The 15,805-nt window shown below is 45.4% G+C and overlaps 1 protein-coding gene across 1 annotated transcript in view; it reads right to left on the bottom strand.

The window, feature by feature from the left end:
• The window catches only part of LOC307076146 (protein kinase C-binding protein NELL1-like), a gene marked incomplete at both ends in the record, with an annotated part of 204,457 nt that overhangs the window by 121,164 nt on the left and 67,488 nt on the right, over window positions 1-15,805 (bottom strand). Inside the window, one exon of the mRNA XM_079737030.1 lies at window positions 7,587-7,737. Within this exon, the coding sequence (XP_079593156.1) occupies window positions 7,587-7,737 (151 nt within the window). The remainder of the gene's footprint in view (window positions 1-7,586; window positions 7,738-15,805) is intronic.

The raw sequence follows: 15,805 nt of genomic DNA, 5'->3' as shown, positions 1-15,805 counted from the left end.
GGCCCCGTGAGTGGGACATTTCTTGATTAAAAATAACATTAACGAAGCATTCCCCCTTCTCCCGCTGATGAAAAGCTCATCGCCGTCATCATCTTCCTGTCTCCTACTAAGCCTCCTGACGGCGCGATGCGTCAGAGATCGCCTCGGAGAGCCGACGCGCTGAGTCAACGAGGCAACGACAAGGCGGCGACTAATGACTCTCTGACAGTCGACCCTCCAATCGTTTACCGCCGACGTTTCTCCAGCAGCCTTTCTCCTTACTTTAAATGCGTGCTCTCCCGCGGCGTGACTCAATTTGCACCAATGTATATCATTTGCATCGATTGAGTCATTCGATGGAGCACTCGCTTAAATGGCCGCGTCTATCTGAGGCCCCCATTAATGTGCATTCCGAAGCACCGGTCACACAATGAACCACCCGTTTCAAACGAGCCAACGATCAATTAACAAAAACGCTCAACTGCCAGTGGGTGTGCTTTAAGCAAGAGTCCCTCGAGCTGGTGTGCGCGCACGCGCACACACACACACACACACACACACACACACACACACACACACACACACACACACACACACCACGAGAGGCTTGGAAGACCGGCAGTACCTCTCTCTCCAGGAATGACCATGGTTGCCCAAGGTGACAGTTGAGGCCTCGTGTTCTAATGACTTGGCAACTTCAACGGCGATTGTGTTCTCATTGGCTATTCTGAAATGTGTCTTGACTGGTCCACACGTTCAGCAGAGTACACACATTCAGCAGAATCTGACTCGCACACTCGTGGCAGAGAGACCTCGGCGGCTGCGGGGGGAGAACGAGCGAGAGAGCCAGCGGCCGAGCAAGCGGGCTGTGGGTAAAGATCCCCGCCTCGGTGGTACACTGGAATGCGTACACCGCTGCACAAACACAGGCTCGTCAATAATTCCCCGCAGGCGTTTAAACAGCCTCACCGGTGCGGCAGCAAGGCAGCCGCCGAGGCGAGCGGCGCTCTGAACCCGTTCGCCGTGAGGCACGTGTATCAGGCACAAGCTGTTGAGTCAAACGCTGAAATGACGGAGGGATCCCGGGTAAGACGTTCATGGAAGAAGTGAGATCCAGCGGTGACAGTTACCGCTGTTAACTAGCCTGAATGTTCCTTTGATGAAAGGGTAAACACAGCGTGTAAACCTCATCATTAGGATTCCGGTGTCGTCCCTCTGGTTTTCGATCTGAATCTGTGTGCGTGCCTCTCTGCGTGCTAGCGCGCTTGTGTGTACGTGTGTGTTTTTCTGTGTACGTGTTTCTGTGTACGTAAGTGTGCGTGCGTACGCGCGCGTGTGTGTGTACATACATGTGTGTGCGTGTGTGTCTGTGGTTGTGTGTGTGTATATGTGAGTGTGTGTGTCTGTGTTTGCATACTTGTGTGTGTGTGTGTGTGTGTGTGTGTGTGTGTGTGTGTGTGTGTGTGTGGGGGTGTGTGGGGGTGTGTTTGCGTATGTGTGTCACGCAGCTTTTTCTAACGGACGGCAGCTGCTAGCCAATTACCCGCTCGACGGGGAGGTCAAAGCGTGTGTCTCTAACAATGTGATCCAACAAGTGGCCCACAGGCGGAGTGGAGCGTGTCAACAGAGGCAAACGCAGTGTCGACATCATCTAATGGGTGATGCATTTTGCTTTATTTCCTCGCATTACATCACGCCAGGTTTAATGTGACACACATGATTCTCTGCTAGTGTAAGGAACAACGATGTATGAGGAAAACAAGGATGAAAGATGGGCAAGTTCCAAGTCTATGTCCTATGTCTATATATATCAACTCTGCAGTCAACAATGTGGTTGTGTGTGTGTGGGCACAAGTCACTGAATATACGAACACCCTGAACATGGTGGATTATTAAAGAGGAATCCTGATTCACCTCTTATAATATCGGAATAGCTTTACCATTAGACAAAACCACCTTACCTCACCTTAATTGGCAAATTTCTTTTGGTGACGGTAAATGGACCTCTTTTTTTAGAGAAGTGCACATTGCATTGTGATCAGAAATAGATGTTTTTGCGCTTTAATATCCCTAGATATAGCCAATCAAGTTTTTTTTATATTTAGGTCAGGGCACTTGCAATAAATTTGGAAAATTGCCTTTAATGTAATCTGCTGCTGTGTGACTATTTAGCAAAGAAAATGTCCTCAATGGCGAAGAAAACCAATCACTACCAGCCCATCAACGGGTCAGAGAAAGTAGAACCCAAACCAATAATTTTGACTTTCTTTGAGCTTGATGATAATTATTCATGATTTTATATTATGTTTGGATTACATTACCTACACTTGTCACAGAAGAAAATAAATGGCATGGTCGTTAATTCTGGCAGATTATCAATCATCTGCAAGCTCTGCCCCATGCATAAACAAACTCACGCTTTATGGCATTGCCCAATATTTATTACCAAGTATTCAAACCAAGAGACCATGAAATAATAACTCAAAACATAGCTCTTCACATGTTCTTTACAGATGTGTGTGGCACTTGTTACGCACTTATTGTATGTTGTACATTCTTGCACTTATAAATAGTACTTAGCATTGTGTAGCATCTTATCCTAGCTAGCTTTGTTTTATACGGGGAATGGGTTATCCTAGTATACATCCTATATAGTTAGCCCTTGGCACTTGGTTCTATGAACATCCTTACTGTACCAACGGTGATATATTGTTTCTCTTTCTTCTGACAAATGTACTGTGGATAAAAAGTAGCTTTGGATAAAAGTGTCTTCTAAATGCCCTAAATGCAAATGTAAATGTATGTGATGGTTGGTTGTGTGGGCTCGTATGAAGTTTGCATAGGGTACCCAAAGGCTACGCATGTAATCTTGAGGGGATCCATGTGACATTGTTCCCCCTCTTTGGCTCAGTGTACGAAAAGTACTCAACACCTGTCAGCTTTCTTCTTCTGAGGAATCAGTATAATTTCTCCAGATGTAGGGCTCGAACATCAGCCAATCCTTCACGTGTTTGGATGTCAGGGGGGACTAGGAACGAGCTACGAGCTAGGAATATACTGGGGAACAAGCAGCCTCCCCTGCAGTGTACAGCAGCCTTGTAGTACACACACACACACACACACACACACACACACACACACACACACACACACATAGACATCACTCAAACACACACAAACAGTTAATCATACCTGTTTGAGGGGGCAAATATACGTCGGGGTTAAACAAGGATGTGCAGCTAATGGTAACTCCTCAAGTGAGATGGTGAGCAAGTTTTTGGCACCGCAGGCGAGCTGCTGGGAAGAAAGTGGAAGGATCGACTATTGGGACGAGCAACAGCACAGGGATAACCACTTGATCCGGTTGCTCTTAAAAGGGGAAGGAACCACTTCACCAATGTGTACACCAAACAGAAATATGTAGGCATACAGAGAAAAATGAGACAGAGGAACAACACGCCAAGCATCCAGACTCAATGGATTCTGTTGGTTCTGTTAGCATTATTTCTCCGTTTGAAAAAAGACTGACAGGCTGCCCAAGGGTTCAACGTTGTCCAAATTGATTTCACAAAATATAAAGAAGTGTTTTTTGTTGTATGGTGGAATTTCCTCCAGGTATCAAAAGGAGTGATATCTAAAGAATCTAAAAGAACGGGCTTGGTCAAATTGAAAGACTTCGTATTTTGAAGATAAAGAAGGTAATGAAAGGTGACCGTCATCATTAGATGTCTGCTGATACCTATTTGATTCTTAATGAAAAAATCTCTATAGCGATAAGGAAATATCTCAATATATCAAATACAATTTTATAAACAACGATGGAAGATAAAAGATTGAAGTCAGCTCGAAAAATACTGATATGCCATCGACCTTCGGAAATTGAACATTGCCGTTTAGAAAAGGTTGATTAAAGAAATGATGTCCGGCTTACTTAAAGAATTTGAAGCTACTGAACATACAGAGTAGGTTCTCAAATCAAGCAAAACCAATTAGTAGATAAGAAGATTATCTATCGCTTGAGGAAAATGGATGCAGCAATGCTGACAAGCTTTCTCTGGTGGTAACGATGAATGGATTGTCATTAAAACAATGCATGCGGTGTAATTCTCTGTAAATGCATGATGGCTAATCGTGTGGATCTCCATTTCAATAGCCCGCCTCTGTCTTCTGGCCCGCTCTGATAGTCTCCTTCAATGTGTTCCCCCTTCAGTGTGAGCCAAGGCAAAATTCCCTGTATGACAAGTGACTGTTGGTATTCTTAACATATGGGGAGAAATAGACGAAAAAAAAATGAGAGCAGGCGAGAGAGAAAAAGAGAGATAGAAATAGAGAGGGACACAGAGGGAGAGAGCAGGCGAGAGAGAGAAAAAAAGAGAGCACGCAAGAGAGAGAAAGAGAGACACAAAAGGAGAGAGCAAGCAAGAGAGATAGCGAGAAAGAGAGAGAAATAGAGGGAGAGAGCAGGCGAGAGGAGGAAGAAATGGGAGAGCAACACATGGAGAGATCAGGCGAGAGAAAGAGAGAGAAAGAGAGAGAGCACCAGAGGGAGGAAGCAGGGGAGAGAGAGAAAGCGAGAGCAAAAGCCAGCCCAGAATAGGACCAGCAGTGCAGGGAGAAACATCATGTGATCAGAGCAGGTGGCAGCACTGGCTGTGCACCATTGATGTTTGGATGTGGTTAGTTGAGAGGAACAGGGAAAAATGGCAGGCTTTTAGTTTGATCACGGTCGTGACACCTCTGCTGCTGACAATGGGAGCTGCTGCAAAGGCCCGCGAAATAAACTGCTTGCATTGCCAAAAAAATAATATAAAAAAAATAGAAAAAAGGCGACATATGTTCTGTACAATCCGGAGCGGAAATAATAAACCTGTGGAATTCCTGGGCCTTCGGCCAGGAAAAACGAATCCCGGTGGAATGTTTCTCTTCCATTTCTTTACCTGTGAGAATGGAAGTGAAGGATGATGGGAGGATATTATCAAACTGGGAGAGGGAATAAAGGAGTTGGGGTCCCGGCGGGGGAGGTTTGATTGTGATGGGAGCGGGGGAGAGAAGGGGAGAAGGGGACAGGGGGGACGCCTGATTGGAATTGGCGCCGCGGCGAGAGCTGTCCGTCCGATGGCCGGCTGACTGAAAGGTCCGCCATGATGGGAGAGAACCAGGCCTCTGAGGGACCTGATGGGGCCCTTGGAAGAAAAGCTGCACTGATTCTGGGGGTTAGAGATGGATGTGTCAGCGCCCGTGGGCCCTAAACGGACACAACAGGGGGTCGTCAATAAAGTGTCAGATGGCAAGATTTTATTTCAAGAAATCCACTGAAGTAAACTATTCAAAGGGTTGAATGGGGCGGCGTGTGGCTAAGGAGGTAAAGTGGGTTGGCTGGTAACCGAAAGGTTGCTAGTTCGATCCCTGCAGTGTCGAGATGTCCCTGAGCAAGGCACCTCACCCTAACTGCTCCTGATGAGGTGGCTGTTACCTTGCGTGGCTGACACCGCCGTCGGTGTGTGAATGTGTGCATGAATGGCTGATTGTTAGGCAATATTGTAAAGCGCTTTGAGTGGCCACTTGTTTGAATAGCGCTGTATAAATGCAGTCCATTTACCATCCTTTCGACACTAAATAAATGTTTTATAATAGGACCTGAAATAATAACCGTGTTTCAGGGTGAGGTAGTATTTCAACAGAGTTAAACAGCACATTCGCAGAACATTTCAAAGATACAGAGTGAGAACTGGTGCGGTGGTTTCCAATGGGTTCAGGGGTCATTAAAGTGTCCCAGAGACGGTCGCTCCCTTCCTGCTTGCACATCAGACCGCTCGGTTGTGTCCGAGTGTCGTTGAGCGTCGCTTTATGGCAACATTTGCTTTAGTCCGTCTGTGGCTGGCCGCTAAACCTGCGCCCATGCCGTGGTGCATGTGGTCTTGCTCTGCTGCCTTCAGCGATAGATTACCGTCAGTTGGCTTCAATTAGCCTTGCTGTTGTTTGGCCAGCCTGCTGTGCAACAATTACGCCTGCAGCTAATGAGTGTGTGCGTGTGCGTGTGAATGCGTGTGTGTGTGTGTGTGTGTGTGTGTGTGTGTGTGTGTGTGCGCCTGCGTGTGTGTGTGTGTGTGTGTGTGTGTGTGTGTGTGTGTGCGCCTGCTTGTGGTTGTGTGTGTGTGTGTGTGTGTGTGTGTGTGTGCCTGCGTGTGTGTGTGTGTGTGTGTGTGTGCCTGCTTGTGTGTGTGTGTGTGTGTGTGTGTGTGTGCGTGTGAATGTGTGTGTGTGTGTGTGTGTGCCTGCTTGTGTGTGTGTGTGTGTGTGTGTGTGTGTGTGTGTGTGTGTGTGTGTGTGTGTGTGTGTGAGGGCAAGGAGAAGAAAACAGAGGGGGCCATAAAGACAGAAAATGGCAGGAGATAAAGGTGAGATACGCATCCCAGAGAGAGGTAGAGAGACGGAGAGAGATAGAGATAGAGAGACAAAGAGAAAGAGAGGCAGAGAGACGGAGCGAGAGAGATAGAGAGAGAAAGAGAAAAAGAGGCAGAGAGACGAGAGAGAGACGGAGACGGAGCAGGGATGGAAATGTTTTGCGTTCTCAAGGTGACCTTGGTACAACACACAGCAGGGACTAAGTATGAGTCTGGGCCATTTTCCCAGGAAACATACCATACATGTCCATGCCCACACACAACACAACACATGTCCACGCGCTGACAACACCTCGCACACTTAGCATTCAGGACCCACACCACGCCGTCGTTCCATGGCAGCTCACTTTGCCAGTGTTCTTTAGAGAACTGAAAGCTGTTACCTTTAAGAGAAGGATTCAGGGGGAGAAAGGGTGAGGGAGGGTAGGAGGGGAGTGGGAGGGAATCAATGCTGCCTGCCCTTTAAAAACAATTTGCCCATATAGATCCCCAGGTGGGATAGGGGGGAGGGGGGAGTCTAACTCACAGGTGCCACTCAAGTCAGACCTGCGGCCTTTCCCATTCTGTAATCATAACCCATTCATTTCAATGCTATTTTTTGCGAAAACAAGAAAAAACCTGCAGCACACACTATCGCTGGGAAAATTCAGAGGAAAGGCTCGGAGGAAATGTGGACCTGTTAGCGCGGCTAGGCGACTGCGTGACAGCTCCATTACAAAGTTTTATGTCTGAGTGGAGCTTGAACCGGGGCAGCGGCACATATTCATGATCCTACACTGATTCTGATTTATATGGCCATTGTGAGTGGAAAGTTAACATACATAAAGTATGTGCAGTGTGTCCGTTCTGATCCCCCTTTCTGTCATGCTATATCTTCCGTTTGCACACATATTTTATGATTTACCATGGTCCTACAGCAATTGGGAGACCTGTTTCTTTGTTAGGGGGTTGGAACACAGACTGGGAGCAATCAAAATTACATTGTTCTTTACTTGATCAAAAGTCTCTACAATTATGTTTAAGAGACTGTATTTCTCTCAATGACATCCAGCTGTACCCTTGCTTACCGTGTCTGTGCACACGTGTCTGTGTGCGTGTGCACGCGTGTCTGTGTGTTTGTGCACGCGTGTCTGTGTGTGTGTGCATGCATGTGTGTTTGTGCATGTGCGCATATCTGCGTGCGCAGGCTGGTGCATTTCATACCTGTGCTCTGACTCGTGGATGGAGAAAATGACTCCAGAGGTGGACGCCTTCTGCTGGATGGAGGCCAGGAACGTGAACTCCGTCTTCCTCCGGAACATCTGCACCACCCTATCGGTGATGTGTTCTGGAGCATACACAGCTCTCCCCACATCTGGAAAGACGCAGCAGAAGAGACGACTATAAAAGAAGGGAATGTGATACGGCTGCTTCTGCCTCCCCTTGTATACGGAGGATCGCTCCATTAGCCTGCTAAGCATTCGACGGTCTGAGGCCGGAGGCGGGTATTAGGAAGAGGGATGAGGGTAATGGTGGAGAACACATCAGCGCCTGGAAACCCCTCACCTGTGTCAGCCATTTTTACCGTACCCGGGTTTGGGGCATCTGATCATTTGCATCTGAACGTTAAAGCCTGGAACTATAAATGATCAAATACGAATGATGACAAGTTTCACATACATACTGTGGTTGTATTAAGGGTGAAGCAGTTCAGCTGTGTCCCAGTTTGGTTTTATTTCACGTGTTTTCGGTTCGGGACTATATAGATATTTTTTCTTTTTCCTTTATTAACCAAGAGAAGGCTCACTATGGCATCAAATCCTACATTCCTTCAACAATAAACGTTGCACAAAGTGAAACATGCTGTAAAGCACAGTAATCTTAACCATTTATTTAAGTCTGTGGGGTATGGTTGTAAACACTATGAACATGCCCACTCCTTTGGTGATTTCATTGTATCGGTCTGAGTTGGTTGAAAGATGTTTGCTGAAAGTTCAGAGAAGTTAGTAAGGAGGTAAGTGGTTTACATTTAGCAGACGTTTTCATCCAAGGAACAACCATTTATACACATATTCACACACCGACGGCGGAGACAACCATGCAAGCTAAGAGCCAGCTCCGGAGAGGTAAGGGTGAGGTGTCTTCCTCAGGAACAACTCGACACTCAACTAGGAGGACCAGGGGATCGAACAAGCAACCCTTTGGTTACAATTCAACCCGCTCTACCTCCTGAACTAAGCCAACCTTGTTGTTTAGGTTTAGCCCCGACCGGCGTCTCTCCTACGGCACTGGACAGTTTGAAGTTTGGATGGTGTTTCCATATACACCTCAACATGTTGACCCACTAGTATGGGCAGGACAAGCGCTGGGCAGGCACGGTTAATGATTCATCCATCACCTTTTGTGCTGTCACATTGGTCAACGCAGAATCCTAATTATGCAGGACTTAAATGACAATGGGAGAGGTAACAACAACTGGCTCTCTCCGGTCACCATTCTCTACCTCCATGCAGTGAAGTTAGAATCATATTGGATGTTTGCCAACTTTACTTTGGTCTCTCACTTTCTGTTTCCTACTGACCAGCAATCAGCGCAGTGACTGACGTTATCTATGGTCGGTGTTGTTTCTTGCTCAGTATATAATAGCGGTAAGGTATTATAAAGTCCCGCCACAATTAATCAATTATCACTGTTTGTAATAATTATGGTTTTGCCTCCAAAATGGGCCGAGGTCTATGGTCTCAATTCTTTTCTTTTCCTTGCTGAACTGTGCGTGTTTGCCGCACGCACCAAACCGCGTGTACCTACATTTGACAGAACCGTTACACTCCTAGCATGAATTATGTATGTACAGACAGACCAAAATACTTGACTTCTCAATGGCCTCAGCCTGCCATGTATTTTTTGTATTTGATGGATGAATGTGCTTTTGCAGACCAAGAGGACAGATTTGACCTAGAGCATCGCAGTTCGGGCTGGAGGTGACAGACTGTCCCGTCTAGCTGGAGCCGGTGGCTGGCTTAGGGGCGAGGGCTTTTAAAATTCCCTTGGGTGACCTGTCTAGTCTCACACTCCTGCTGCCTGCTACCAGACATTCAGACTACAGCCCGCTGCATTCCACACAGGCCTTCTGGGTCACAGACACACACACACACACACACACACACACACACACACACAACTCCTATCAGAGTCCTCTGAATAAATGTAAACAAACAATGCTGTGACATGCAACAAGCGGTCACGCACACAACTCTGGGAGCTAAGTTGCTAGATGTACATGCACTCAGAAAATTAGCATGAAAATTCTCAGAGTGATTGTTGCAATTATCCGGCTTTTGATGAATGTTGTCTCATTCCAATCCAATCAACCCAACCTCTCGCTGGCTATTTGCATCTCACACAGACGTTACATTTTCAAGTTTAATTAACCAAAAAACAACAAGAGACAAAAGTGTCAAAATTAAGATTCTAGACATTGAGGTGTCATGCTGCTCGACTTATCAACAGTGGGCAATTAGTTAACAAGGCTGTCAAAAAGTTCCCAAGTTTCCTGCTCCTTTGCCGTAGGTGGCAGTTACAGTATGTTTAGTCACATATGGTGTGAAAGCACCTTTCGCTGTACATTCAATACGTAAAGCAACAGATGCTATGAAAGTGACAGGAAGCCATAATGACAGGAAGTCAAAATGACGGGAAGTCATTGTGCGACGGTAAACCTGGAAAGTCAGCAACGACAGCAGCGTCAACCAGCTAACTTTTCTCTCATCAATCGAGCACAGAGGCAAAACGTTGATTGATTTGAAAAAGGATTCTACCTTGTATAAAACTGCAGCAAGCAACATCAACACCCAGCTACAATGACGGTGTTTTTAGTCTCAACATGTCTGGATGCCGGTTTCTTAGAGGATAACTTAATGTGTATACACACATTAACATGCTCATCCACGTCTACCCGACCACATCCATCTGCCCTGAACAGAACAGCCATGTAACAACAACGACAAGTTCTTCTTGACAAACGTTGTGAAGACGTTGTGCTACCATATAATCTGTCAGAAATTAGTGGATACAAGAGATTGTGTTTAATAAATCAATATATTTATGTTTTATGTATACATGGACGCAACAAAGTTGATTAATTGATGGACTGAAATGTATCTAATTTTGACAATTGATTTATCCTTCATGGATTATCCGGCATTATTTTTGGTTATTTTACTGTTTTACTACATCTGACGTGATTTGGCGCGATGTTATTATCAAAGGCTGGTCGGTTAGTCCAAGCTCAGGGTAACTGGTGTGCTGCGCATCACATGAACCGGAGCTAGGCTGCGGTATCTGCATGTCTAACAGAAAGTACATGCCTGCAGACTTCCCTTATAGAGCCACAATGATGCACCTGGAATTGAACAACTCTGGGACAGTTTAACCTAGGTAAGCCAGGCAAATGCCAAGTTACAGATATCTCGGAATACTCCTTTACTGTTGCATTCCCATTTAAATATTTGGTAGATGGATCATTACAAAATGAGGAGTCATCATTGCAAGCACATTGAAGACAACACTTTTGACTCCGGTAACTGTGATGGCATTTGCTACTATTAATGCTAGCACCATGTGTTTAATGTATCGTTACCTTTAAGGAGACGATACCCGTTAAAACACATTTCCAATTTCAGTTGGACTAGCTGCCCCTTGGCTCATTTGAGCTTTAGTACCTTGGATGCGTCCACTAAATACATTTAATGTAATCTTGATCGATCTTTTAACATTTGCTAAACAAAACCTGGTTGTAATGAGGTCTACACCCAGCCCTAAGGTCAAAGGAGCTACATTTTGGTTGGAACATAGATTGTATAAAGAGCTTGACATAAGGGCACTCGCTGGAGGGGGAGGAAGGAGGAGGAAGGAGCGGCTGGAGGCTGAATGGACAGTGAGTCAAACAGAAGAGGAGGTCTGATCTCATCCACATTCTTCCATCCCATTTGAAAAACTCCTTGCTTACTGAATCATAAAAAGTTGGTATGTGGAGGATTCAGTGGCATAGTGGTAAGGTTGCAACTAGTTTAAGCTGCAATTGTATCAACTACAGTACGTACTTCCAAATATAAATGATCGTCAACAAAAGCATTTAGCAGCCAATTGTCAAGTGCTGAAGTTCCTTGACAGATATAGAAATTGCAATTAATTTTTTAGTCAGTCTTTAAGTCATATATTGAAACTATATAGCTATGATGAAACAATTCAAATGCTTCCTCTAGAGCCCTTTGTCCCTTCCGGGCTGCTGTAGAAGCATGCCGAGGCTTCTGGGATGTTGATATACTGGGTTCACTTTAAGGTAACGAATACAGGATGATTGTATTGTAACAAATGCACTTATTGTAACAAATGCACTTATTGTAAGTCGCTTTGGATAAAAGCGTCTGCTAAATGCCCTAAATGTAAATGAAAATGTAATGATTCATATTTTGTTTGCACTAATTAAAACATACTTCTGAAAATGATATTGCATTTCCGCCATGACCGTTCGCTAGATGCTACTAAATTCCACACATCGCACCTTTAATGAATCTGAAATGAATGAAACATTGAGAGAGAAAGCAAGAGAGCGAGAGCAGGAGCGAGACAGAGACAGAGAGAAAGATGGAGAGAGAGACAGAGAAAGAGACGGACAAAAAGACAGAGACAAAGGGAGACACACACAGAAAGCCACACAGAGACAGGTATGTTGGCAAATGAAGGCGCTTCTCTATCAAGATACGTCTCCTAGATTCTTCATCAGTCAAATTCAGAAGAGAGACAGCAGCAGTGAGCCGAGCCAGGGAGACAGAGGGGAACATACTGTAGGTAGGAGAGGTAAACTTGGATATTGGCAAGAAATTGGCACAAACCCTCACTTTATGAATTCCCCAGCACGCACCATGACAGCATTAGCATTCTGGCTCTCCATCACACGGTGCACATGCATTATTTGAACAGAAATGTGCAAAACTTGTCAAGGGGGAATTGGCCTGAACTTGGGTGTCGTGTTCTCCTGGAAGCAAACTCCCTGATCACATACTGTAAAAATCGTTACACGCAAGATGTTACACACATACACTAGAACAAACAGACAATCTTATATTCGAGGGTGACAGACTGGATATTAATAATGGTGTGAGAGAGAGAGAGAGAGAGAGAGAGAGAGAGAGAGAGAGAGAGAGAGAGGGAGAGGGAGAGGGAGAGAGAGAGAGGGAGAGAGAGAGAGAGAGAGAGAGAGAGAGAGAGAGAGAGGGAGAGAGAGAGAGAGAGTGTGTGTGTGTGTGTGTGTGTGGTGTTTATGTTGTATGGTGTGTGGTTTGTGTCTCTGTACAATCCCCCCGTGCACCGGTTTGGCTTTAACACCACAGCTGGTGCTCATTGCTTTCACAGTCACACAATTACACTTTGCCCGGATAGGCACAGACATACACACGCCCCCCTCCCCCAACCCCACCCCACCAACACACAACCACACACACACACACACACACACACACACACACACACACACACACACACACACACACACACACACACACGACTCTGACATAACAAAAACATAACATGGTCGGGTACACACACTACCACACATTCATCAAACACACAAAAACACAGTAACAGAACCTGTGCACACAGGGGAAAGAACTGACGCTGATGTGCTTTCTAATGTAGCCTTGAGTTCTGAGGTTTCTTTTACCCAAAATACCGATGGTCTGGCCTCATGCAACCATCCAGATATTCACGTTTGAGTTTCGCAACGATTATCAGTCTGGCCTTGGCCGGGACCAGCCATTGATTTTTAAATACTGCCTCACTTTGTTAAGACAAACTCCAACACAATCAGTGCAGATTTCTGTTAATCTTGTAACGTTTTTATTCAGTCCGTTGTTTGGATGAAAACTGTATTGATTGCTAGACTTTCCTTTGGCGCCGCCGTGCATTGGTTTGTTTAACGGGCGGACTGGCCGCCCAATCATCATGGACTGAAACTCTACCCTGACCCCTGATTGGTCCTTTCATTTATGTTTCGGGAACAGGCTTCCATCGGGATCGGTGCTGGACCGATCTGAAGAGGGACTCAGAATGTGTACGCCGTGAGATCGGGACGTTCTCACCAGGCCTCTGCCGAAGCTGGGCCTTCAGGTAGGACCCTTGCCCCTCCAGCAGACCCTCGCACAACACAGCTAGACCCAACGAGGGGGTCCAGTAGGGCTGGGCGATTTTGCGTAAAAATTAAATCTCAGATTTTTTCAAACCAAACCCGATTATGGATTTTAAACGTTTTTCCTGTACGTACACACATCTCCCACTCTGCTCCGTGCCTCAGTTTAAGATATTGGGATAAATGTGATGTGCTGCTGCTTTCGGTTGCAACAGACTTTAAGCAAACTCTACACACATTTTTTTTTCTTTTGGAAAAATCGTCCTAAACCATTAATTGGATTTACGATTAAAAATAGATTAATCGCCCAACCCTAGGATCCAGCAGAATCCGGCAGGACACAGCCAGACCCACAGTGGGGGTCCAGCAGAACCAGCGTCCTGCTGCCCTATCTGGCCTATTTTTCTTATGCCATTTCGATTAAGTGCAGTATTGCAAAAAATGTATTGACTTATTTTATAGACTTTTACTTGTTTGTCAATTGTACTATTGTCTGTTGACTGGCTTCATGAGCTACTTGACACCTGAATTTCCCCAAGAGGATGAAGAAAGTATCTATCACCCACTAATTACCTTTTGCACCTGTATACTTAAGAGTGGCAATGTGTGACATTGTAACATCGCCCCAGTTAGTAGGTGGGAAAAAAACGGGGAGATGTTCAGTGTTCTGGAGAGGTTTCTGTCTACGATAACTGGCTGTGCCTCTGTGTGACAGGAACTGACCCAGAGTAGCTCGGCTGTGTGGGTGTATGTGTGAGTGGCAGGGTTTTTGGAACGTCGATGGTAAGATGAGACCAGCTCCCTGCAGGACGTTCTTGTTAGTAGAGAGAGAGAGGTGCAGGCTGGCCAGCATTGTTATTTGTGGAGTATATCAGTTATAGCAGCAGGTCCCAAACTTTGACTTGAGGTGTACCACTAAATTGTCATCAAGGCCTTTCGTGGACAACCTTGTCTGCAAATTGTGGAGATGGGATGAATACACAAGCTGTGGCTGAGCAAAGAGTGCCAGTGAACCCTTTGTACAGTTATTGTTGCAAGAAGGCCATGGCCAGTGTGAAACAGTGGAAAGAAAACAGAATGCACGAAGCAACACTTTTAAAAGCAAATAATAACCAGCCACAATATTTATATCAAGAAGCACTTGTTCAGAGTTCACCTAGGCTCTGCATAGCACTAATACAATAAGTGCGTAAGAAGGAGAGTAAGGGAGGGGAAGGGGCGTTGGGGGGTAAGGGGATGAGGATATGCAGAGTCCAGGTGAAATCACAACAAATGAGTCTTGAGTTTCTTTCTAGAGGCTGGTGAGCGACTCTGCGGTCCTGACGTTGGCAGGGAGCTCGTTCCACCATTGCGGTGCCAAAACAAAGAACCGTGATTTTAATGTTAACATTATTTGAATCCCTATCCATCGGCATTATCTACAGATATGTCCAGGTGATTTGAAGCTACAAACTAGTCAAAAGTTACGTATTTGGGCGCCCCCCCCACCCCCCCTGGCTCACTGAGTAGAGCACGTACCATTAAGGCGTAGTCCTGATCACATAACCTAGATTTGAGTCCTGCCCGTGGTCTTTTGCTGCGTGTCTAACCCTCTATCTCCCATACCTCCCTGTCTATCTAACTCTATCGTACGTGTTTCACCTTTAAGCTCTGTGAGATAAAAACACCCAAATAATGGATTCGAGAAGCAGCCAGCTAGCCCCAGTCATTGTGTTGGTGCTGCTAGCAAAGAGGAACAAAAGCAAACAAAACGCAGAAATCCTTAAAAAGCTATTTGTCTCCTCGCTTTTGTCGCTAGACATATAACACCTTTGTCGAATGAATTTAACCGCTTTAGAAAGGAAAATTAAAGAACGGTTAGTTTATTAATAACGTCAACATTTGCAGCAATGGTCTCCCCTCCGTGGAATTCAGAGAGAGAAAGATTTGTTCGCTCGTTCTTTTGTCCAACTACGGTGTTGCCCCTAGCAGCAATGCTCTCAGAAGAATATCCCCGGTGTGAATATTTGAACACCATTGCAACACTAGCCTGAATACTGTAGCATATTGATGTGGTGTAGATATTGTGAGAATAGACTAACTCTTGCCGGTGAAGAAATGATGTCCCAATGCATAAACCAAAAAAAATGAGTATTGCAGTTGACGTAAGACTCACAGTTAACCTAGACTCTGCATAGCCTCCCCCCTTGTACATCCTGCCACTTAAAATACAGTACTTATCATTGTGAAGCATCTTATCCTAGCTAGCATACTTGTA

The sequence above is a fragment of the Pollachius pollachius genome (assembly GCF_949987615.1).
Source record: "Pollachius pollachius genome assembly, chromosome: 5".
In the NCBI taxonomy this organism is placed as follows: Eukaryota; Metazoa; Chordata; class Actinopteri; order Gadiformes; family Gadidae; genus Pollachius; species Pollachius pollachius.
The sequence above is the reverse complement of the archived record's forward strand: the minus strand, read 5'-3'. Positions and strand labels throughout refer to the sequence as shown.